The sequence below is a fragment of the Euprymna scolopes genome, chromosome 25 (genome assembly GCF_053919585.1).
Source record: "Euprymna scolopes isolate OS-2025 chromosome 25, ASM5391958v1, whole genome shotgun sequence".
Taxonomy (NCBI): domain Eukaryota; kingdom Metazoa; phylum Mollusca; class Cephalopoda; order Sepiida; family Sepiolidae; genus Euprymna; species Euprymna scolopes.
The window spans coordinates 62,791,183-62,815,434 of NC_136506.1; the positions used below are offsets into that span (position 1 = coordinate 62,791,183).

The window sequence follows — 24,252 nt, forward strand, 5'->3', positions numbered from 1 at the left end:
CATTACTATTCCTCTTTCCACCTTCACGTTTCATATGGACGCCATCTTTGGATTGCCTTCGCTTACCAAGCGTTAATAAACAACTTCAGGGACGATATCTTATGATAATAACCTTTTAATTATAATTAATTATTACATTACTTGAATTTTTGTGCTCTTAGACTAGATGTGGATATATGAATCTTCACTTATTTTATTAGCTAAAAAGGGAAAGAATAAAGAGAAAAGAGTGAAAGAGAAAAAGAGAGAATTAAATAATTACGAGTATTTCGTCATCCCCCCCTCTCTCTCTCTCTCTCTCTCTCTCTCTCTCTCTCTCTCTCTCTCTCTCTATCTATCTATCTATCTATCTGCAAATTAAATCCGATTAACTTACCGTCCTCTTTTTCTTCCTATTTTTCTTTTCCCTTTTTATTTTTATCAACGCCTTCCATTGATAAATCTGTTTTTTTCATTGTTATAAGAAACGATCAGTAGAAATCTTTTGGTGCGGTCTTTAACAATTCAGCACCCTGGCGTAACGCTTCCTGGGCTCGGCTTTTGATCGAAAGTTTCATGTTTCGTATTGAACACTAACTTCTATTTATGTTTTACCGTTTTTGAGTCGAACAACACTAAAGTGACTCATATTATTTATTCAAATAAACTGAATTTATTTAAGATTCTATTTGTAAAACAAACATATTTTACAGAAATAATTTACAGAATAACTTTAATCCACCGCAATGCACCACAAATGTATATTTTTGAAATGGGCAGACGCTCGTGCACGCACACACACACACACACACACACACATATATATACTATAGTAAACAATATATATATATATATATATATATATATATATATATATATATATATATATATATATATATACTAGGCCGCCCGGCATTGCCCGGTCGTAAAATATGCTTAAATATAATATTTTGATTAATGCAGATTTCGTATTTATTATTATATTAAATTGGACCCAATATATAGTTTTTAAAAACGACTCGTGTGTCATCACCGACTATCGAAACCAAAACGTTTAGCTTACGATTTACTTTTTCCTTTGACGTTAATGCCTGAGCTATGAAGACATGTTTGCCGCAAGGCTAAAAATTAAAACATTAACCAATAGCTATTACGTTACGCATGCATATTTGTAATGCCATTGTTCGATATTCACCTGGCAAATTACAATTTTCATACTTTTGCACCGATTTTCCCCGGTTAAAACCCAAATATAAAGTTTCGCATCGGTTCAAATACCCTATATACAAGGTTTCATATCTGTAGACAAAAAACTGACCGAGGAGTTTGGTAGGCAAATTTTCTTAAAACAAATATATATATATATACGCATACATATATATATATATATATATATATATATATATATATATATATATGTTTGAATTTATCTTTTTACGCAAATATTACGCAAGTATAAATCATGTAGAATTTCTGCATGATTATAATTACATGTAATAGTTAACTTAAAATGATGATCCCACAATAAAACCGAAAAAAAAACTAATAGGGAATTAATTAAAATGAACTTTTAAAGAATGTGCAAATTAGCTAGATCTTTTGCAGATTAATGCAATTCCACGACCCATGTATAGCAAAGTTGTATTTTCTTTTTACACACACACACACACACACACACACACACACACACACACACATATATATATAGGGGTATATATATATATATATATATATATATATATATATATATATATATATAGTACGTTGGTTTCGTAAAGTATAGAGTGTTCTATATAAGAGATTTTAAGTAGAAGAACTTAGTGCACATGAAAGAATAAAAAATAACTCAAACCAACATTTAAGTACCTGCACAATAATTTATTTCACTCAAGTTAGATCCTTCAGACATAAGTCGTTATAAAGATATGAGATGGGGAAGGAAGATATTTGGTATTCATAACTCTACTAGCCGTACCATTGTGATGAGACCAAGGGAAAGTAGCGATAAGTATAAAATTTGATGTTGAGTGAAAGCATGTCAAAAGATTAGGGGTCCTGGATATGACCTTAAACTATATCCGATGGTGAGGCCCCAGCTTGCGGGCCTTGGGGAGTGTGGAGCCACCCCTTAATTACCATTGCCCCCAGGTCCACACTGACCCAGAGTGGTAGTACCTGTTAGGGTCCCAACTATGGGTTAAATAGAAACCGACTTGAAAAAAACAAAACAAATATATTCTATTAAAAAAATTTCTTCAAAATCACTTGATTCGACATTAAATAACCTGAAAAGGGTTGATATGCCGTAAAACTAAGACAACCAACCAACCAACCAACCAACCAATCAAAAGATTAGGTACTGGAGAAGCCTAACTTCTACTTTATTGACCTTAATCCTCCCCATCTAAATGGGATTTCCAATATGGTGTATGCATCTCAATTATTCTTACACCTATAAAAAGGGCAAGCTGGTATAAATAAATTATAATGCAAATGCTTAAATGTTTTTTTTTTTTTTTTTTTTTTTTGCCGTTTCTTTTTTTATGCACATACATGCTTGCAGTATAAGAAATGATAATTACCGCCGGTTGAATAATTCAAACCTAGTTGCAGACTCGTCTTTTACTCTACAGCTCCTAGGACACCATCAATGAATATAAGAAAGAAATTCTATATTAGTGTTCAACAGCACCGACCGAAATGTCGTATTATGCATAGATTGGAAGCTTATTATCGATTCTCATAGAGATCTAATCCTTGTTGAAGTGGTCGATAAGAATTTTTTTTTCAATATTTATTTTTTTATATGCATAGACTAAAATAAAAAAAAGTTAAATAATAAATTTTATACCTACAGTTAATAACATTTCTGCTTTCGCAATCATCAGTGCAGGAAATGACGATTACCACTGGTCAAAGGATTCTAACCCCCACCACAAAGCCACCTTTGACTCTATTAGCAAAGAACGTTGGAAAAAATAGAAACGGCATCAACACTATGTCGGTTTAACCGGCTTCCTCCAAAAGAAGAAGTTTCATGGGAGTATGAAATTCACAAGCAATCCCCAGTCACATGTATATCCCCGTTAGGGGAGATGACGACGTTAGGTTTTTGCAATTTTTGTAGGGAGGTGCCGACGTTCTCCTACATACAGCGTTGGAATTCCCAAAATGGTCACCCATCTGGTACTAACCAGGCTCAACGTTGCTTAACTTCGGCGATTTAACGAGAACCGGTATGTCAATGTAATTATGTTGCAAAGAACGTTACTCCTGGGCCACTGTCAACCGTCTCAAGAATCAAAGGAAATTTAACATTTATACGCAATCTTCATTGTAGGAAATGAGAATTATTGTAGACTACAGGATTCGAACCCATGTATATATATATATATATATATATATATATATATATATATATATATATATATATATATATATATATAGAGAGAGAGAGAGAGAGAGAGAGAGAGAGAGAAATAACAAAAGCAGATGAACTGAATGACATGAAGAGATTCATCTTTATTATATACTAGACTACCCGTAACCCGTTGGGTCAGTATGTTATATTAGCTATGGAATTAATATATGAGCGTGACACTTGTGACGTAACGAAAATAGATTTTTTTGGCATAACAGAAACATTTTTATGAAAGTATATTAAAATGATAGATTTCTATGAGTCATAGTGTTTATAATTGTTTATTTTTGAAAAAAAAATTTACAGCCATTGAATTATAAGTGGTTTGCCATACTTATAGGTAAATATGCACTAAACAGATACCATAATACTTAAAGTTAAATTCAAAGTTTGATATATCTTTAAATTTAAACGCGAAAAAAAAAAAACAATTGGGACGCTGAAAACGTACACAGTAAAACAATACGTATTAATATCGCGTTGATTATTTATTTGTAACGCAAATTAAAAAAAAACATATTATTTATGTTGGTAGTGTAGAAGAAAATGTACAAATGTTTTTTTTAAGAAAGGTGTATTAAAAAATGGAGAATAAATTTTAAAAAATGAAGGCGGTGGGTAAATCATTGTTGTAAAATGCTCTTATGTTTGTCAATGGGTTAAAGTAGATTTATTTGTAAAAAATTGCATTAAAATAACTTAAACGTAATAATGAAATGAACGATGTAAAAAAAATGCAGAAAGTATTAACAATTGTTTATTTGGATAATTTAAACGCGAAAAAAAACAACAATTGGGACGCAGAAAACGTACACAGTAAAACAATACGTTTTATTGTCGCGTTGATTATTTGTTTATGTATGCATGCGCAAACGGAAGTCGTAAACCGGATGTTGGGTTATAACACTCGTTACAAGGTCATTTGAGTTTTATGATTATATAGATTTTTAAAAATAAAGATGAATCTCTTCATGTTTTGTTATTTATCTCTACATTATATATATAGGAATAAATGAAAATGTTATGTTCAAATGTTTACAAAACTGATACACGTATGAAAGAGAAGGTGTGGCAGAAAAGAAGAAGAAGAGGAGGTGGAGGAGGAGGAGGAGGAGGAGGAGGATGGGTGAAGTGGAATATACATTTTTAAGAGATAAGATGAGGAAAACAGAAATAAAAGGGCGAAAGAAAAAAAAGCATGCAAAATAGGAAAGAAATAGGCGTTGATCTTATGTTTTGACTAAAATAATACTAATGCCATGACATATATATAAATATTTAACGTATTATCTATTAGTGTTTACTGCCCTTAAGAACCAAGGAGTTTACTCTAGAGTAGACCAAGTACTCTAGAGTAGACTAACATGTAGAGTAAACCAAGGAGTTTACTCTACATGTTGAAAGACCTGCACAGTGGGGATACTTTTACTTTAAAGATCAATCATGACAACAACAAGCTGAAGCTAGAGAACAAGACAAGGTGACAACATCTCGCCAAAACTCTTCTCAGTCTCCAGGCTGCGATCATCAATCAGATTAAATGGGAAGGTAGGGAAGTCAACATCGGTGGCGAACACCTGTCACGTCTCATCTTCGCTGATGATATAGTACTGATGGCACACTCTCCTCAAGAACTAAATGACATTCTAAACGACATCCACTTTAAGAGCAAACCAGTTGGCCTTAACATGCATCCTTGGAAGATCAAGGTAATGTTAAACCAGCACGCTGCCAAGTCGCCAATAACTGTTGATGGAAAGTGTATGTAGGAAGTTGAAAGCTACATCTACGACTACATCTAAAAGAAAATGACAAAAGATGGAGATCTCCTCCCTGAGATAAAGAGAAGGATAGCATTGCTATGGGCAGCTTTTCAGAAAGTGGAGAATATCATGAGAAGTCGAAAAGCAAATATGTCAATCAAAGGGAAGATCTTCAATAAAGATGTACTACCTGTGATGATCTATGGTAGTGAAACATGTGCACTGAAAGCTTGCCAAAGTGAAATCTTGACAGTAGCACAAAGGAAGATGGAAAGGATAATCTTAGCCATCACTCTATAATACAGAAAGGCAAACATCTGGATCCGCCAACAAACAATACTGCCATCAAAACATCCAAACACAGACAAACGTAGCCAGGCAACATGACAACAGATGGTCCATCAGGACAACAAAATAGACACCTCGTGAATATAAGAGACCAAAGGGAAGACCAAAGAACGAAATGGAGGGACGAGCTGATACAACACATGGGTCCCGCAGGGCAGCGGATAGCTCGGGACAGAGTTAGATGGCTAAAGTCTAGGGAGTGATAACACCCTTATTTATTGATTGATTGTATTACTATTTATTTTTAAGCATATAATCGTACATGAAAACGATCACATTAAAGTAAAGAGAAATAAATGCATTTGATATTTCCTTATGTATTAGTGAAGCAAACTATTAGTAAAATAAGAAAACCTAACAATTGAAATCATGAGCCATAAAAAGGAAAATTAAATGTGCTGTTAAAAAATATTTTATTTCTGTTGAGCTTTTCTTGAAGCTATAGTTTGTGCGATGTTGTAAACACCCATTCATTTTTACAGTGTTTTAGTTTTGGAATACAATCATATACTCTTTTTTGATTGATTTAAAAAAAAAGAGATACTTTAAAATCGATACATGTTTTCGGAAATATGGACAGTATCCATATTTTTTCGCAATATATGTGTTTTTACCAACAAATATTAAAACAAAATATTAATAATTTGATCAATAATCATTCCAATACAATCAATAAAAACACACAAATTGGAGATTTAAATTAAAAGAAGATAATTTTATTTTTAATAGTCATCATTGTTAGAAATCGAGTACAAAGTATTGTTTCCTTCCTCTCCATCCTCGTTTGTTGTATATCGAAGGTTCGATATTTCATCGTAGATTAAATAAATACTATTCCACTTGTAATTTATTGAATGTACTTTGAAACAGTTCAAGGGAAGATTTAGCAGCTTGTCGTCTGGCGAGGTCACAAGGTCAAATCTGACAAAACGTGTGAACGGAAAACAGGAAATGAAAAAAGTGACATTATCAAGAAAATATTTTCTAAGCAAAGCGATTGAGAGCAGGTCGAAGTAGACTTTAAAAATGTGTTCTTTAACTGAGGAATAAAAACAAAACGGAAGTTGTCTCTCTTTCCATCACATCATTCCGATATATAACATACCTCATTTAATAAAGATCAAATTAAACTTGAAAATAATCTCAGAGAACGTTTTATTATTTGAATGAACGGCGCTTAAGTGAGTTTCGTTCAGCAAAAAGGAACTTTCATTTTTATTTTTTTTTATTTTACCAATGGGTCACTGCTAATCAGGGCCAAAAGTCACCTGAGAATAACACGTAACAAGATGAATTGGTTCATTGAATAATGAAGAATGTTTCGAGTAATTTGAAATTTATGAATGGAATTCGATTTGCCAAAAGTAAATATTTGTTCATGCTTCACAACAATTTACCCAGTTTAATTTGTAGTAAATTTATTTAGCTATCCTCAAGTTAACAGATTAATAGATCTATACTATAAAGATTATAATCTTATTAATTCACCATAATATATTATAAATCAATATAACCCCATGTATTTCTCCATCTTACTAAATTTATCATGGTAATCTCATACTGCTTAACGCGCACCTGTTTCTATATAAATGGAAATTTTTACTTAATTGTAAGGGATAGATTGTTATTCTTGTATGTTTCTTCCATAAGTAATCTATACCATTATACATCTGCATCAAAACATTTGTTCATTAGATCATACGATCAGGAAGTAAAGCGTTTTCATTGATGTTATATCAATTCAAGTCCGCCTCTATCTAAACTAATCTTAATCTATATCCCTAATTCCTAATTTACTGAATATAACAGATTTTATGTAAATTTGGGGTGATTGTCTGATTTGCTATTCGTTTCTCGTTTTCTCCACTTGAAATGATTTTGTCCAGGGCTCGAAAAATGCTGTCAAAGTTTTACTCACTAACCTTTTCTATCTCATGTGATATTTTAAGCCATTAAAATGATACATATTTCACAATTTCCAGTTCCTATGGATTATTTTTACGAACTTTTAAAAGGCCTATTATTGGTACAATAATCGATTTGAAAATTGGAATATTTCAGATTTACATTAAATTTGTCTATTAACTGTGAAGTCATTAGTCACCGATTATTTTTAAAACCGCTTAAATGTTTGTTAGCTTCCAGCATCAGAATTATATAATGGATTTTGATCAACTTTGAAATGAAGATTCTAGACACAATGTTTATTAGAATTATTTAATCGATTTTAATTCTAGTAAAGGAACATTACAGTAGTGCAAAACTGTTTTGTTCGAAGAGTTAATTAACTTATAAACATCTTATCCATCTTATCTATAGTCAATAGGATTTATAATTTGAATAAAAAAAAGGGAAACATTTATTTTTATCATGTATCATTCTTTCAACGTACCCGTATGACAATTGCTGTGATCACACGGAGGACCCGTGTTCATTGTCAGAGTCGGACCGTACTGTTGTGACCAATCAAACGTATCAAATTGTGCTTGTGTCCAGTTGCACAGGTTGCTGTCAAAGTTACAAATTTGAGAAGTTAACAGATCTGCAAGAGAAAGAGATTTCTTGATTGAAACAAAATAAATTTAAGCAATGTCGTTGAGTCAAACGAGGAAAGCAAAAGTAATGTGTTTTATATTTAACCCAAAAATAAATACTGCTATGTGAAATTTTTTTAAAATCAAATGTTGATTATAGTATGAGATCAAAGAACACTCCATTATTTCACAGTTTTATTGATTTAACTATTTCTCAATAATGACCGAAACGGCAGTTTACGATATTAGTAAAGGATAAATTGATGCATTACTTGGTATTTTTCAGCTTTAAGATAAACAACTATATTTGCTAAGAATAAATATTAAATTATTTATTTGGATTGCTCGAATATCCTAATATTAGGTAAATATTTTGGACAATCAAATGTGTCTATGAAAATACATTAGCAGCTGATTATTAGCCATGAACAATGCATTTGGAATGATACCCTACACTATTATTTAAGCAAGGTTATTTTTTTATCCATTTAACCTACTCACTCATCCAAAACTGTACACTCTCCTTCTTGAAACGAATAGTTTTACATTCTATTAAAAACAACAAAAACACCCTGATTTGAGTCGGGATCGGAAAAGAAATGTACACAGATACAAACATGATATATACGATTTTCTTTTTATTTTATTTTCCTATTTTTCATACAAAGTAATCAAAAATATTTTTGCTCATATTGCATTCAAATATTTGCATGTTGATACAGTCGAGGGAACTGGGAGCAGGGGGGGAATTCCAAAGTCAAGTTGTCCGGGGAATGAAACTAACAGGGTATAAAGTTTTCTGACTTCTAGGAACCTTTGCAGTGAAGGGGTGTAATATTGCTCCTGGCTAAGTGCGTCTTGAGTATTTACATGGATGGCATACAACGTGTGATAAATTAGTCGGATAATGCATTGCATTTTATTTCTGTATTTTATAAAATACTCTTAAAAATTAGTCATGATTAGAATTTCAATTGTCACACATTTTGTAATAACAATTTTTACTTTTCTTACTACTACTACTACTACTACTACTACTACTACTACTATTATTATTATTATTATTATTATTATTATTATTATTCGATAATAACTTCGGCGATTTTTTTACGTTAAACCCTAATTGATGTATAATGAGTTCTAAATTAAAATTATATATACACACATATTTTTGGTTAAAATATTTTTTTAATTTTATTTTTTCAAAAACGATACTGACACTAATTTTCGTTTTCAAGTTTTTTTACAAACTACGAATTGATAAAATCGTTCATTGACTTTTTATTACGCATATTTGTGGCGTGGTCGCCTCTGGGAGCGGTAGAGCTCCCCATTGGGGGAGATTGAGACCCACGAAACACTGGGTAAGGGCGGGCAACTATGCTGGTATTAACTGTTAAGCATTATTGGGTGTCCGAGCAGCGGTGGGTAACCTTGCTGAAAGGATGAATTTATTGTGTTTTTGTAAAACAGACATATACTTTTTATTATTTTGGAAAAATGACAAGGGATGTTATTTTGAAAAATTATATTTCGTTAAAGTTTTCAAAATGACAAGGGATGTCATTTTGAAACTTGAACGTACGTCTGGCTTTTGAGTACAAAATCAGACGTGGGGAGATCAAAGTGTCAACCTATCTGATCGTTTGAACAGATTCTTGGGCCGTGCAAGGCATCGGGACTTTCCCGGAATGACGTGCTGATCGATAATTGGACTGGCGGCTTACCCCGAACCAACTCCTTCCTCGAAATATAAGGAAATGCCCGCGCCAAAAATCTCAGATTGTTACCGAATCCTGAGACAAGTAAACACTGTCCAAAGAGACGCCACCCCTCGACCGCCGCCACTGTAGAGCACGGAGGGTAAGATTCAGGAGTGTTTTTTGTAATGAGATCGAACTGAAAAATTGTACATATGTAACATACTTTGTAAATTTCGTGAATTAATTTGAGTAGATTAGAAACATCTGAGTGTGTCTTCTTTTGGCCTGCATGAGAAACTAATTATTTTCAGCGGACACCAGCATATCAACCCGGTAACGAGGCCTGCGGCATGGAGGAATATTGTAAAGAGCTCTCGGAAGGAAGACGATCACGACTATTGCGACTTCGACGGGGTCAGAGGTCACAATTTAACAAAACTATTTTATTACGAATCCTTAAAAATTATCCTATTTTTTATTTCGTCTATTTGTTTTTTTTTATTACGCATGATAAATTTTTTATTACAAATAATTAAAAATAATTTATTTACATATTTGTTATGTATAATTAAAAACAATATTAATTTACTTCTTGATGCCGTATATTGGTTAAACTATTCGTTTTTATTACGCATAATTAAGTTATTAATTTGTTTTCTGTTTATTATTAATTATTTTTCTGTATATTATTAATTATTTTTATGCATATCAATTATTTTTATGTACATTATTAATCATTTTAAATACCAATTAAGAAAAGTATTCATTTATTTTAACGAATATTCATTAATACATATTACAGAATGAAATGATTTATTTTATTTAGTTTTGAGAATCTAACATTGATTTTTTTCTTTACAAGATTTTTTAACGTTTAAAAATTGTGTTAAACACGAAAACAACATTGTTGACGCGAAAAATAAACTATTCAGTGTATATTTCCTCGAAAAGAAAATTATGAAAGCATTTACTTTGTGAAGATTGCAAGTTTGCAATGACATAAAATTGTTTGACTTTTTCAATTTTTTGAAAACTTAATGTAAAGTATGAGAAAATAAAAGTTATACATACATACATGCATATATATATATATACATATATATATATATATATATATATATATATATATATATATATATATATATATAGAGAGAGAGAGAGAGAGAGAGAGAGAGAGAGAGGTTTTCTTCATTTTTTTTGGCAGACCCTCTACTAGTTGGCCAGTTGTGTACACATTTCAAGGGCGATAGAAGCCTCCTATCATGTATAAAAGTGACGCAATGTTCAACGAACCAGATCGTAGATATGTCGCTGTACAACAAGTTATAAAAACTGGACCATTGTCAGCACGCTCAAAATGCAAATCCGGACAGTTCAACACTTGATGGCGTGTCTAGGTTTATGAAAAGAAAGATTCCGGCCACGGTTATGGTCTTTGGTGGTGTTTTAAGTGAAGGTCACATCATGCCACCTCACATCTTCGAAATCGACTTGAAAATCAACACTAAAGTGTACCTGGATGTGCTGAAGAGTATGATGATCTCCTGGTGACATCAGGTTGCCGCTTACAGATCCCAGGTGTGACAGCAGGACTCGGCGCCGGCTTACACTCCAAAGAGATTCAGGCTTGGTTTCACAAGGAATGCTACGACTTTGAACCCTTCTCTCACTGCCCCCCCCCTTCCTCGACCTGAAACCGTTGAACTTCTTCATTTAGTCATACGTCGAGAACATCACCAACACAACTTCTCACAACACTAACGCCAGCCTGATCGTCGCCATTTGCTGAGTATTCGCCGGCCCTTCTGGAAAAGGCATGTTACCATTTCCGGACGCATATCGAGGTGGTGATTGGGGCTGAAGGCGGCTAAATTAAATAAATGTCGGCTCTACTACATAATCAAGTTACCTGAATTGATTTTTCAATAAAAGTTTTAAAATAAAGCTGTAGTGTTGTTTTCTTTAGGGCGGCAATTTTATTGTTTCAATATATATATATATATATATATATATATATATATATATATATATATATATATATATATATATATATATAGGCAACAAGTTTTCATTTAAACATATATTGTTGAAAAGCACGGAGAGTTTGTGTTTAACAATTCCTTTTTGATTTTTTCAATTTACATATTAATCTTTTTACAGTAAAATCAAATGTTTGTATGTGTTACATATTGCCATTGTTACCGTTAGCGCCTTCTACTGAAACCTTAGTCGTCTTCAGGCGGTTATTAATCTGCTGGGTTTAAAAATGTTTGGCTATTTATAGAAAAGTACGTGTGGGGAGACGTGGTCACGTGTTTAAGGCGTATCTAATTGGATGTAATATTAAAACCGTTGTATTAAAATTGCAATACAATTTTTTCTCCATCCCGCCTCCTTAGTTAATATCATTTATATGTGGACACTTCATTGCTATATACATATCATTTTTTTATTCGTTTTATGTTGGAATCATTATGTAAGATTTTTATCTTTTCAATCATAATTCTCCTAAATTCTGAGTGAGAGCAGCCATGATTTTTAGTCGTATGCAAGCGACTCTATAAATCAGTCCGTCGATTCGTCGGTCGATCGGTCGGTCGGTCGGACTGTCGATCTGTCGGTCTGTCCGTAACACTTTTGTACTTGGCCTTTTTGATTAAGGTCAAAGGTCTGTCGTTAATAAATGCTGTTCTTAGCTTTGTAACCTTTTCTTGTCCTTTTGGCCAAGATCAAAGTGTAAAAGTGTAGTATCTGTTCAAGAAGATACTGCAAGCAAAAACCATATTTGGGGGCAGCCCCACATATAAGATCTTGGTCAATATAGGGCCCCTACATTGTAGGGGCAACCCTTCATACCAATTATCACTATCCAGCTCCCTTACTCTCCGGGGAGTTGGTTCCCATTTTTCCCTTCACTCCTCACATTAAAAATCGGCCTTGCGCCTAATTTGCTCGATGGGGGAGCAAATAAATACCCTTTTCTTGGCTTTTTGACCAAGATCAAAGTGTAGTATCTGTTCCGGCAAATGCTGCAAGTAAAGACTCCTCACATTAAAAATCAGCCTTGTGTCTAATTTGCTCGGTGGGGGAGCAAATAAATACCAACCCCACATATAAGACCTTCGTCAATGTAGGGACCACCCTTCATACCAATTGTCACTATCCAGCTCCCCTACTCCCAGGGGAGTTCGTCCCCATTTCCCCTTCACTCCTCACATTAAAAATCGGCCTTTTGCCTTATTTGCTCGGTGAGGGAGCAAATAAATACCAACCCCACATATAAGACCTTCGTCAATGTAGGGGCCACCCTTCATACCAATTGTCACTATCCAGCTCCCCTATTCCCAGGGGAGTTCGTCCCCATTTCCCCTTCACTCCTCACATTAAAAATCAGCCTTGTGCCTAATTTGCTTGGTAGGGGAGCAAATAAATACCCTTTTCTTGGCCTTTTAGCCAAGATCAAAGTGTAGTATCTGTCTCTGATACATAGATCGCGCGAGGCAGTGCTGTTCTGGCGATATATTTCATGCCCGGAACACTCTGACGGGCTTTTTGTTTGGGTAGCGTTCTATCTGCACCACCACTTTGTCTGTTTTTCTCTGCTCACCTCACTCCCTTGCGGGGGGGGGGATATGAGCTGATAATTTACAACCTTCCCGCGAGGAAGGGCCGGAAACACTTTCTCTCTTCCCTCCACTAACTTCTCACTCTCTCTCTCTCTCTCCTCTTGCCGTATTTTAGTGCCACTTCTTTTTGGCGTCAATGTCGGCTCCCCACTTTGGACGTCGTCTCCACGTCACTCTTTTCGGTGATTTTTAACAGAAGAGGGAACCAAAACGGACACCCCCAGCCCAGGGGCCACCATTATGGATACCCAGCCAGGGGACCACCAATATGGATACCCCCAGCCAGAGGGCCACTACTCCCCAAGAGAACAGCTCCCCAACAGGAGGTACAAAAACAACAACTACGGACGGGGCGTATCACCCGGATATGACATCATTGGACGCTCCTCAAGAGAGGGAAAATTTACTAAAAACTCCACTCGAGGGCAACTCCCCCAAAAGGGAAGCGAAACCAAAGTCAGTCATAGCATCTCACTCAGACCACAAAAAGGAGGAGGTGCCAGGCAAAAAGGACAATAAAGGGGACAGCGCTCCTCAGGAGGGCTGCTCCCCCAAAAGGGGAGCAGATCAAGAAAATGAGTGGGCATACCGCCTAGACCTCACAAACAAGGAAAGGGCAGATGCTCTCAAAGTAAATAAAAAAGATCATGCTCCCCAAGAGGCCGACTCCCCAAAATGGGAAGCTGCTCCCGAAAAAGACTCTAACCAAGGAGCGTCAGGCCCAAAAGACACTGAAAAGGGAGCCCCCCCCCCTAAAAAAAAGCAATACTCCCACAAAAGTATAGACTAAGAAATCTGGGGAGGCAGGAAGCGTCGCCAATAAACAGGCAGAGGTGACCTTCATAAAAGACTAAAAACGATCTAACCCCACCAAAGACCTCATACCAACACCAACTCCATCAAGAGGGTCTGCGTGGGGGAAGACCGCAGAAAAACATCTGTCCCCTCAAGAGTATAGAGACCTGTACCTGACAAAGTACAGACTATACATAGAAGGGGCAGATATAAAACCCATATCGAGTGCCTGGGAGGCGATTGAGGGCAGAGTCCTGTCCCTCGCCATTTTCGATATACCGGAAAACCGCCTCCTGGGGATGAAGAAGGAAGACATGGCGGGGCTCCTCCACAAACTTAATATCCCGGTACTCAACTGTACCAGAGGAGCTTCACCATGTGGGACATCCTCCTACCCACTAAGGACGATATGGAGAGACTCTCCCTCCAAGAAATAAAGCATGGGAGAGTCAAATTAATACCCGAATACAAGGGCAAGAGGACTTGGTGCAGGTATTCAATGTGCCAACCCAAATACCTGCGGAACTGCTAGGATGCCTCTTCAGCCAGTATGGTGAGGTGGAGGAATGGAGCACGGTAGTGAGACAAATACGGAAGCCCATAATCCCTGCCGCCACCGTCCCACCACCAGCCCCAAAATCGAGGCAGCAGCCTCTACAAATGCAGCAACAACAACAGCCACTGCAGCCGATGCCATGGAAACAGCTGCAGCAACAACTACCGCAGTAGCAAAAGCAGCAAGAGCAGCAAGTTCAGCAGAAGCAGGAGCAGCAGCAACAAAAACAGCCGCAGCAGCAACTAGAGGAGCAGACACAACCAACGGTCCCCACACCAATCGAGACAGGGATCAAGCAGAGAAAAGACTGCTCCTCTGAGGATGAATCTGCGAGAGGGAGAAGAACTCAACCTCACCTCTCCCCGGTTCATTCGAAAGAATAAAAAAGAAAAAGAAAAGAAGAAAAAGGGAAGAAAAGGTCCCCCCCATTCTCTGTGAACATGCACCACCCCTAAAAACAAAATCCACTTCCACCCCCAAACCAGACACCGTACCAACACCAGACACCACACCAACACCAGACACCACACCAACACCAGACACCGCACCAACAACAAACATGGCACCAACACCAGTCACCGCACCAACACCAGACACCACACCAACACCAGACACCACACCAACACCAGACACCGCACCAACAACAAACATGGCACCAACACCAGTCACTGCACCAACACCAGACACTGCACCAACACCAGACACCGCACCAACACCAGTCACCGCACCAACACCAGACACTGCACCAACACCAGTGTCACCGCACCAACACCAGACACTGCACCAACAACAAACATGGCACCAACACCAGACACTGCACCAACACCAGTCACCGCTAAACACCAGTCACCGCACCAACACCAGACACCGCACCAACACCAGACACTGCACCAACACCAGTCACCGCACCAACACCAGTCACCGCACCAACACCAGACACTGCACCAACACCAGTGTCACCGCACCAACACCAGACACTGCACCAACACCAGTCACCGCACCAACACCAGTCACCACACCAACACCAGACACTGCACCAACACCAGACACCGCACCAACACCAGACACGGGAGATATTCCTCTGCCTCTCACAGACCAACCAAATTAAAAGCCCTTGCCCTCGAGGAACTATGTTATGCAGATCCTCTATGTGCGGCAACAGACATTTCCCATCGGCAGAGAAAAAACTTAAACCCTCTACTCGATTACAAACAGATACAGGGGAAAGATGTAAATATCCCCTCAAATTTCCCGGACGCCCTGACAGAACTTCAGAGGCCTGCAAGACCAACTTGACTAGGCTGCAGGCTGGTGAAGGGTCGTTTCCGGGACTCGAACTGGTTAAGAAAAATGACCCTTCTCTTTACGAACTGTCAAAACAATGCAAGGGAAGGGTCCCAGTGTTGGTCCATCCGTCACTCTACAGGGCCATGAAATTACTTTATCCTTTGGACATCGGCGGCATTGCGAGAGAAGGTCAAGATATGAAAAACCTGACCACCTTGAGCATGGCACATAACATCGGCGTCCTCTCCCCAGCTGACTTCGGAGCTGAGTGTGACACATCCTAAGGTAGGTACCATGGCTTTGAATTTGGCCAGTTTGAATGCGAGGGGCTTGAGATCATTGGGCCAGGCAGCTTGCCACCGATACGACCTCTTGTCCCTGGGAGTGGATGTGGCTGCGATTCAGGAGATGCATTTCATTTCCTCTGTGCACTGCCAGGTACTGGCTCGAGATTTTGAGGTTTTCTCAGCATATGGCAGCCTGCAGGGGAAGGGAGTTTTCATGCTGGTTAAACATAACCTGTCGGCGACGGTTGGCGTTGTTCATAGGGATGCGGTGGGCAGGCTGGTTGTGGCCGATGTTGGCGTAAAAGATTCTGTGTTTCGGGTGATTGCGGTTCATGCGCCCAGCACCGCTCGTGAGAGGGTCTTCAGTCAGCTTGACACGTTTGTAGATTTTCAGAAGCGGGTAGTGTTAATGGGGGATTGGAATGCCATCATAAACCCCGAGACAGATAAGGTAGGAGGCGATGCTAGAGGATCGGAGAGGTGCGTGTCCTGCCTGGCTGATCTGATGGCTAGATGCGGTCTGGTTGACAGGTTTCCGGTTGAGCACCCGGGGCGGGAGATGTGGACGTGGATTAATAGCGTTTCCTCCTATCCAAACACTTACTTGGACAGGATGTTAGTTAGGAGAGGCGAAGTAGACAAACCCCACATATAAGACCTTGATCAATGTAGGGGCAACCCTTCATACCAATTTTCACTATCCAGCTCCCCTACCACCCGGGGAGCTAGTCCCCATTTCCCCTTCACTCCTCACATTAAAAATCGGCCTTGTGTCTAATTTGCTCGGTGGGGGAGCAAATAAATACTTACTGCAAGCAAAGACCTTATGTGGGGGAAATCCCACATATAAGACCTTGGTCAGTGTAGGGGCAACCCTTCATACCAATTATCACTATCCATCTCCCCTACTCCCCGGGGAGCTGGTTCCCATTTCCCCTTCACTCCTCACATTAAAAATCGGCCTTGTGCCTAATTTTCTCGGTGGGGGAGCAAATAAATACCCTTTTCTTGGCCAAGATCAAAGTGTATTATTTGTTCTTACTACATGCTGTACTTATTGTGATATAAAGTGGGGGATCATTTTTCTCTATTAATTTAATGTAAAATGATCACCCACTTTACAACCAGTCAGTCTCAAAGCCATTCAAGTCATTCTCCAGATAATTCAAGTTGTTTTTGAAGGATTCCAGATATTTTTTAAGCATTCAAGTCGTTCTTAAGGTCATTCAATTCATCCTTAAGTTCATTACAGTTATTTTAAGTCATTTACTTTGTATTTATTTAAGTCATAATTAAAAAATGTATTAGGTTGTAAAATCAGTGCCTTGATAATTTCGGGTTCATTCTATTTACTGACCCTTTATTCGGTTATGTTTTCTGTTTCATATTGATTTGGGCATAGAAAATTAATTAAATAAAGTAAAGCTAGAAATACCGGATTGTGATTGGTGATGTTGATGTGAAGACTCGTTATTTTTCAGTTCGTTTTTGTAGTCCATCATTATCGAACAGGAAGTAAGCAATATATCATCAATCGCCATGTCGCTTCGAAAACTAGAACCAGCGATTGCTTCGAAGATAATCTGGGGGAAAAAAGTAAATCAATTTAAACATCTTAAACATATATATATATATATATATATATATATATATATATATATATATATATATATATATATATATATATATATATATATATATATATACAGGGTCGTGCAGATAAATTGGGACTAAATTTAACAGCACATATCTTCCGTAATTTCTAACCTATGACTAAATTTATATTTGGCCCAGCAGCTCCCCAGATCTGAATGTTTCTGACTATTGGCTGTTTGGCGTCATTGAGGGAGAGTCTAACGTAACTTCACATCCAAGTGTCAACTCTCTGAAGGCCGCCATTCGTCGGGCATTTCGTAATCTTGACCCCGAGGATGTAAAAAGGAGTTGTTCACGGTTTCGCTCGAGAATCTCCCAAATTATTGACGCAAAGGGTGCTCACATCGAATGATTTTGTTCTGTACACAATAAAGAAGAAATAAATATAAGTTAAAATTACGTTTTATCATTATTTGCCTTTGAGCTGCACGACCCTGTATATATATATATATATATATATATATATATATATATATATATATATATATATATATATATATAAAATATATATGGCGATTAAGCTACACTGAATATCCGAATCCTATAGTTGGATGAAACGCAGAATATTCAGTGTAGCTTAATCGCCATATATATTTTATAAATTACTAACTAGCTCTACCTACGTATTGAGCACTTTTGAAGTAAATACTTTAAGTTTACGCATAAATCTATACTTTCGTATATTAAATTTATGTGAATAAATGAAGTAGTTATATATATATATATATATATATATTATAGAAAAAAGCTTTGTTTTATATATATATATATATATATATATATATATATATATATATATATAACAGAGCCTTTTTCTTGGGTCGAGGAGATCATAGTTTTAATGACTAACAATTCAAACATCGCCATGGTAGTGTAACGTTTGTACATGTTTTTATAAATGCAAATAGCTTTATTTACTATTGAGCATTAGCCAGTGGAAATTCTCTGGATTTATTAGCTTTGCATGCAGTGCACACACACGCACACACAAGTGCAGTACACGCACACACAAGTGCACGTACACGCACACACAAGTACACACACATATGTGTCTGTGTGTATGTATTATTTATGTGTGTATACTTTTGCAGTTGTTTAAAACATATTTGCACTTAAATCCGAAAGTATATTTTCCCAAGAGATATGCAATAAGACTAACGCACACGCACGCACACACACACACACACACACACACACACACACACACACACACACACACACACACACACACACACACACACACACACACACACACACCTGCAAAAGTTTATTAGGCATAATTGAAGAGGTTTTACTTTTGAAACATACACCATATAGATGAAATGATTCTGCTTGTTTCATGTGACATATAAAGGTGTTGAAGCTGAAGAAGCAGTTACTGTTTAGGTATAAGCAAAGATGTGAGAGGATACCGCAAGAAACAACTTTTAGTTAAGGGCATGTGGATTATGAAGGTGCCCGTAAAACTCGTCCCCGGAAAACTCGTCCCCGGAAAACCCGTACCCGGAAAATTTGTACCTTTTTGCAAGGTAGGAAAAGTGGTCTCTTATTGAATAAATATCGATTGAAAACACATTTTATGACCGTTCTTGAAAAAGATATTGTCTTTAAAAAAGAATGCACATCCCATAGTATTTTATTAAAAAATATTTTTAACTCTTGTTTTAATAAAATAAACTTGATCACGGAGTCAAGACATGAAAAACGAAACCATATATTTATTTTAAAAAATACTTTAGCTTTAACGAAACAAAAATAAAAGAAATAAAACATTTACGTATTATCAAAGAAAGAAATTATTTTATTTAGAAGAATTAATTTAGTTTAAACAATTCTTGTGTTATTACGAAACAACTAAAAAGAAAACACGGTACTTATGTATTTTTTGGTACCGCGCTGAAATAATAACGCTATTATTTCGAAAGCCATTCTTAACATGGGGAGGGGAGGGTATCGTTTAAAAGTTATTTCGAGGACACTTCTGCAGTATGCAGACGGCGGCTATTGTTAGAGGGCGATAACTCCAAGTTCTTCTTCGTCAAATAGCGCGGCAAATAAGTAACAAACAAGATTTTTTTCCGAACAGAAAAATATTTGAAAACCAAAACATTTATTGTATAACAATGTATCAATATATAATTCTAAAAACATTTATTGAAAAGTCTGTGTAAGAGAATATAATTTTAATAAACAATTTTGTAATGAAAACAACATTGGATTTTTGTAAAGTAAAATATTTTTTTTTCGAACAAATAAATAATTAGTAATTGTCTGTATTTTTGAGATGGGGTATTTTCATTGATTGAAATTGTCGGACTGACTTCCTCATCTTGGTTGTTATCGTCACAACGTTTCGGCCGTTTTTCCCTCCGGCCTTCATCAGGTGTTTTGTATCGAACTGGGGAACCGTTTGTTAGGAGTCTTGACCCAAGCCTTTATTACTTTTTACTAATGTTACTTTTTCACTGCCTTCGTTCAGGTTTACCTTTGGGTAACTGTAAACTTTGATACAACGTCTAGGACCACTCGGCCATATGTCACTAGGACAATTCTTAGTTGGTTTTTGCTAATGTTAAATCTATGTGGTTATTCAAGGTTTTCTCTCTCTATCAGAGGTGTTCAAATTGCATTCAGCTCTATGCTTGGTTTGCTCAGTAGGTTGTTATGTCCGAGCATGTGAGCTGTTTCTTTAAGTTTTCTCACTTTCCAGTGGGTCTTTCTGTTTATTATTTTTACGTCATCTTATAGGGGGCGATGGTCCCCCCTCTCCATCCAGACATGGTTGGCTATACCCGATTTTTCCGTCTCCCCTTTAGTTACCGCTTTTCGGTGTTCTTCCACCTTTACTTTAAGGGGGCGGCATGTTTCACCCTTGTAAACCTTTCTGCAACTGCATGGGATGGAGTATATGCAGTTTTTGGTCATGTTCTCCTCCATGCGGGGCTTCACTCGTACCAGGTGTCGTCTGAGTGTTGACTCGCTCTTGAATACCATCCTGATGTTGTAGGGGGCACATATTCTCTGACTCTTTTCGGAGATGCCTCGTATGTATGGTAGGCAGACCGTTGGAGGTTTTGGGTTTCATTCTCCTCTGTTATACTATTAACACGTCTGGTGGATAGTATGCTATCAGGGTAGTTGTTACGACGGAGGGTATTCTTCAACCTGACCATTTCTTGGTGGTATGCAATGGTGTCGCTACTTATTGTCTCTGCTCGATGTTGTAAGCAGCGTGCGATTCCATGTTTGATACTGTATGGGTGATGGGAGTTGAAGTTAAGGCATTGTCCGGTGAAGGTAGGCTTGCGATATACGGATGTCTTAAACCCATGCTCTGTGCGTGATATGAGTATATCAAGGAAGGCCAGTTGCTTATCTTTTTCTTTCTCCATTGTGAACTGTATCGATGGTCTTATTGAGTTCATATGGTCTAGGAGAGCCTAGATGTCTTCCTGATGAGGTCAGAGTATGAAGGTGTCATCAGCGTATCTTAACCACGTGGTGGGCTTTAAAGGAGCTGAACCTAAGGCCATGTCTTCGAAGTATTCCATATATATGTTCGCCAAGATGAGGAAGTCAGTCCGACAATCTCAATCAATGAAATAAATAATTAAATGAAACATTTCTTTTAATTAAAGCAACTTTGAAGGATCAACAACTAATTAATAATTTAAATATTTTTTGACCGAGAAGCGCCTCCTGGCGAGAGTTTAGTGAAATGTACCAAATAAAAGATGGCTGCCGTCCTCATACTGTACAAGTGCCTTTTGTTGTTTCGTGAACACAAAATGTTCTAAAAGTAAATTAATTTTTCGGTACTTCACGGGGAACGTGGACCCTGCGAAAACGGTGTTTTTATTTAATGATTGCTCCCTCAAAGAGTTTTATTTCACTTTCTTCGTATCTCTTTCAGACTTTATTTTTAATGCGCGTGTATTTATTTATTTTTTTTAATTTTAATTTTTATTTTTTGCTTTAGGTAAATTTGATTCATACTTTTATTTCGTGCTTGTTTTTATTTTATTTTTATTTTATTTTTTTAATTATTTTCTCCACTAAATATTACTTTTTTGTTAAATTATTTTTTCATACATATTCAAATAATGCCTTTGCGCCCCATTTTTGTGACTTAACTAGCACCTTCAAAAGTTTTCGTGATTAAATAAACCAAAGAAAACCTTTTGCGTGTGCGCTTTGAGGGAGCAATCATTAAGTAAAAACAGCATTCACACAGGGTCCACGTTCCCCGTGAAGTACCAAATTTTCTAAATAAAATATTTGTTTGATTGTTTGATAATACAAGAGTGTTTTCTTTTTTGTTTGTTGTTTCGTAACAACACAAGAAATGTTAAAAACTAAAGTAATTATGGTTTCGTTATTTGTGTTTTCCGTTCGGTTTCGTCACATAATCAACCGTATCTACTTCCGGTAGCTTGGTCTTGGACATTGCCTAAAAATATACAAATTTATTTTCTTTTGGAGGGGGACTCGTTTTAAAACTACATCTACCTCAGTATTTTCTATTTTTGAGTGGTTATCGAGACTCCTAAGACGTGATAATTTCATGTCGGATATTTTTTGTTCAAAAGTAACACTCGACATTACTTTTTTTTTTTTTTTTTTACTAAATAAACTCTTTAAAATAAGTTGAACCACCAAAAACTTTCGAAGCTAGGTAGAAAACGAACACTTAGAAAAATCAATTTTATAATTAAATTTTATTTTTTTTAAACAACAGTAAACAAGTAAAAATATTTCAAAATAAATAATAATAATAAAAATATTTCACGAAAAACACCCGTCTAGCTGAATCCACTGTGAAAAATTTCCCCCACTCTATATCTGTGCCTAAATCAAAACGCGGATTCCATGAACAAAGCTTCTTTCTTAGAACTGCACGCCTGTGGAACTCTGTTCCGTCTGCCTGCTTCCCTCCGGACTACAACTTGGATGTTTTCAAGTCCAATGTTAACAAATTCCTAATGAACCGCCCCCCTAATTAAACACTTCATCAAATCTTCACACTAACGTAATGTACTTGCAATAACCCTTATCCCTGAGTGGCTTCCGGGCCTTGATAAGTGGTGATCACTGTGTAAAAAAAAAAAAAAGATATTATGGCATGTGTATTCTCTTTTAAAGACAATATCTTCCTTAAGAACGGTCATAAAATGTGTTTTCAATCGATATTTATTCAATAAAGGACCAGTTTTCCTACCTAGCAAAAAGGGGCAAGTTTTTCGAGTACAGGTTTTCCGGTTAAGAGTTTTCCGGGGACGAGTTTTCCTAAATTCATTATGAGATATGTGATGCTATAGTAACAAAAACGTTAGTTAACGAAAATCCATATATGTAAAAAAATATGACTAAAATATATGTGATGTATAGATAGAAGCCATATTTACCCTAACTTGAAACATTAATAAACTATGGTCGTTATTTATTAACACCTTCAGAGCAGCGCTGACTTATTATTAATAGAAAAGAAAAAACATCGATCGACGCATGCTTTCAGATAACCAATCATATTTCTTTTAAATAAATATTAATCTTTCTCATAATTAGTTGCATATTATAATAATAGGTGGAATAATTTGATTTCTCAAATTTACTTACAATGTTATGTTAATGCCATTTTAAATCGATCTCATTTCATATTCTTATCGTAAATCTAATTCAAATTTCTAAGGCAATCAATTTACGGTCATTTGTAAACATATATGCAATTATATTTATTTTCACCAGAAACATTTTAAGAATTTACAAAAGTTCAAAGCTAGAGAGAGAAAAAAAGGATAAAACTAATGTTTGTTAATTTATGAAAATTCAATTGCGTTTGGCTTTTAAGCAATTTATTTACTGTTTTGTAGATTTCTCTCGGATTTACGTTACCTGAAAGTTTCCTCTTGTTTTGACGACTAAATCAGCAACGTGCCATTCTTTTCCGTGATTTCCTCGATTTGAGAAAATGTTTGTCTCTTGGTTTCCCTCTCGAAGATAGACACGTAATTCTCCCATACTGTTTCCATACATGTGGTACCAAAACCTGAAGGCAACAAATCAGAACCTCATAGAATACGAGCTAGATTATCATTACGCAGCCGAAAATGGGTTCATGTTATTGGGAACTTTATCACTCTCTCAAAATTACAAATCCGATATTTTGGGCTTTTGTGGAGTTAATATCTTTTATGATGAAACTTTGCTTAACTGTTAAGAATCTATATAAGTGTGTGTATCTGTTACTTATCGTTTAACATTTTTAGAGGGATGTGATGTTTATGTGTCTGTGAACTC

General features: G+C 36.3%; 1 protein-coding gene across 1 annotated transcript in view; it reads right to left on the minus strand.

Annotated features, from left to right (window-relative positions):
• Positions 1–24,252, minus strand: part of LOC145247214 (MAM and LDL-receptor class A domain-containing protein 1-like) — an 80,800-nt gene that overhangs the window by 28,538 nt on the left and 28,010 nt on the right. The window contains exons 9-11 of the mRNA XM_080108843.1: positions 23,848–24,001; positions 17,735–17,882; positions 7,904–8,053 (exon numbers count right to left, since the gene is read on the minus strand). Coding sequence (XP_079964969.1) covers positions 7,904–8,053; positions 17,735–17,882; positions 23,848–24,001 — 452 coding nt within the window. The remainder of the gene's footprint in view (positions 1–7,903; positions 8,054–17,734; positions 17,883–23,847; positions 24,002–24,252) is intronic.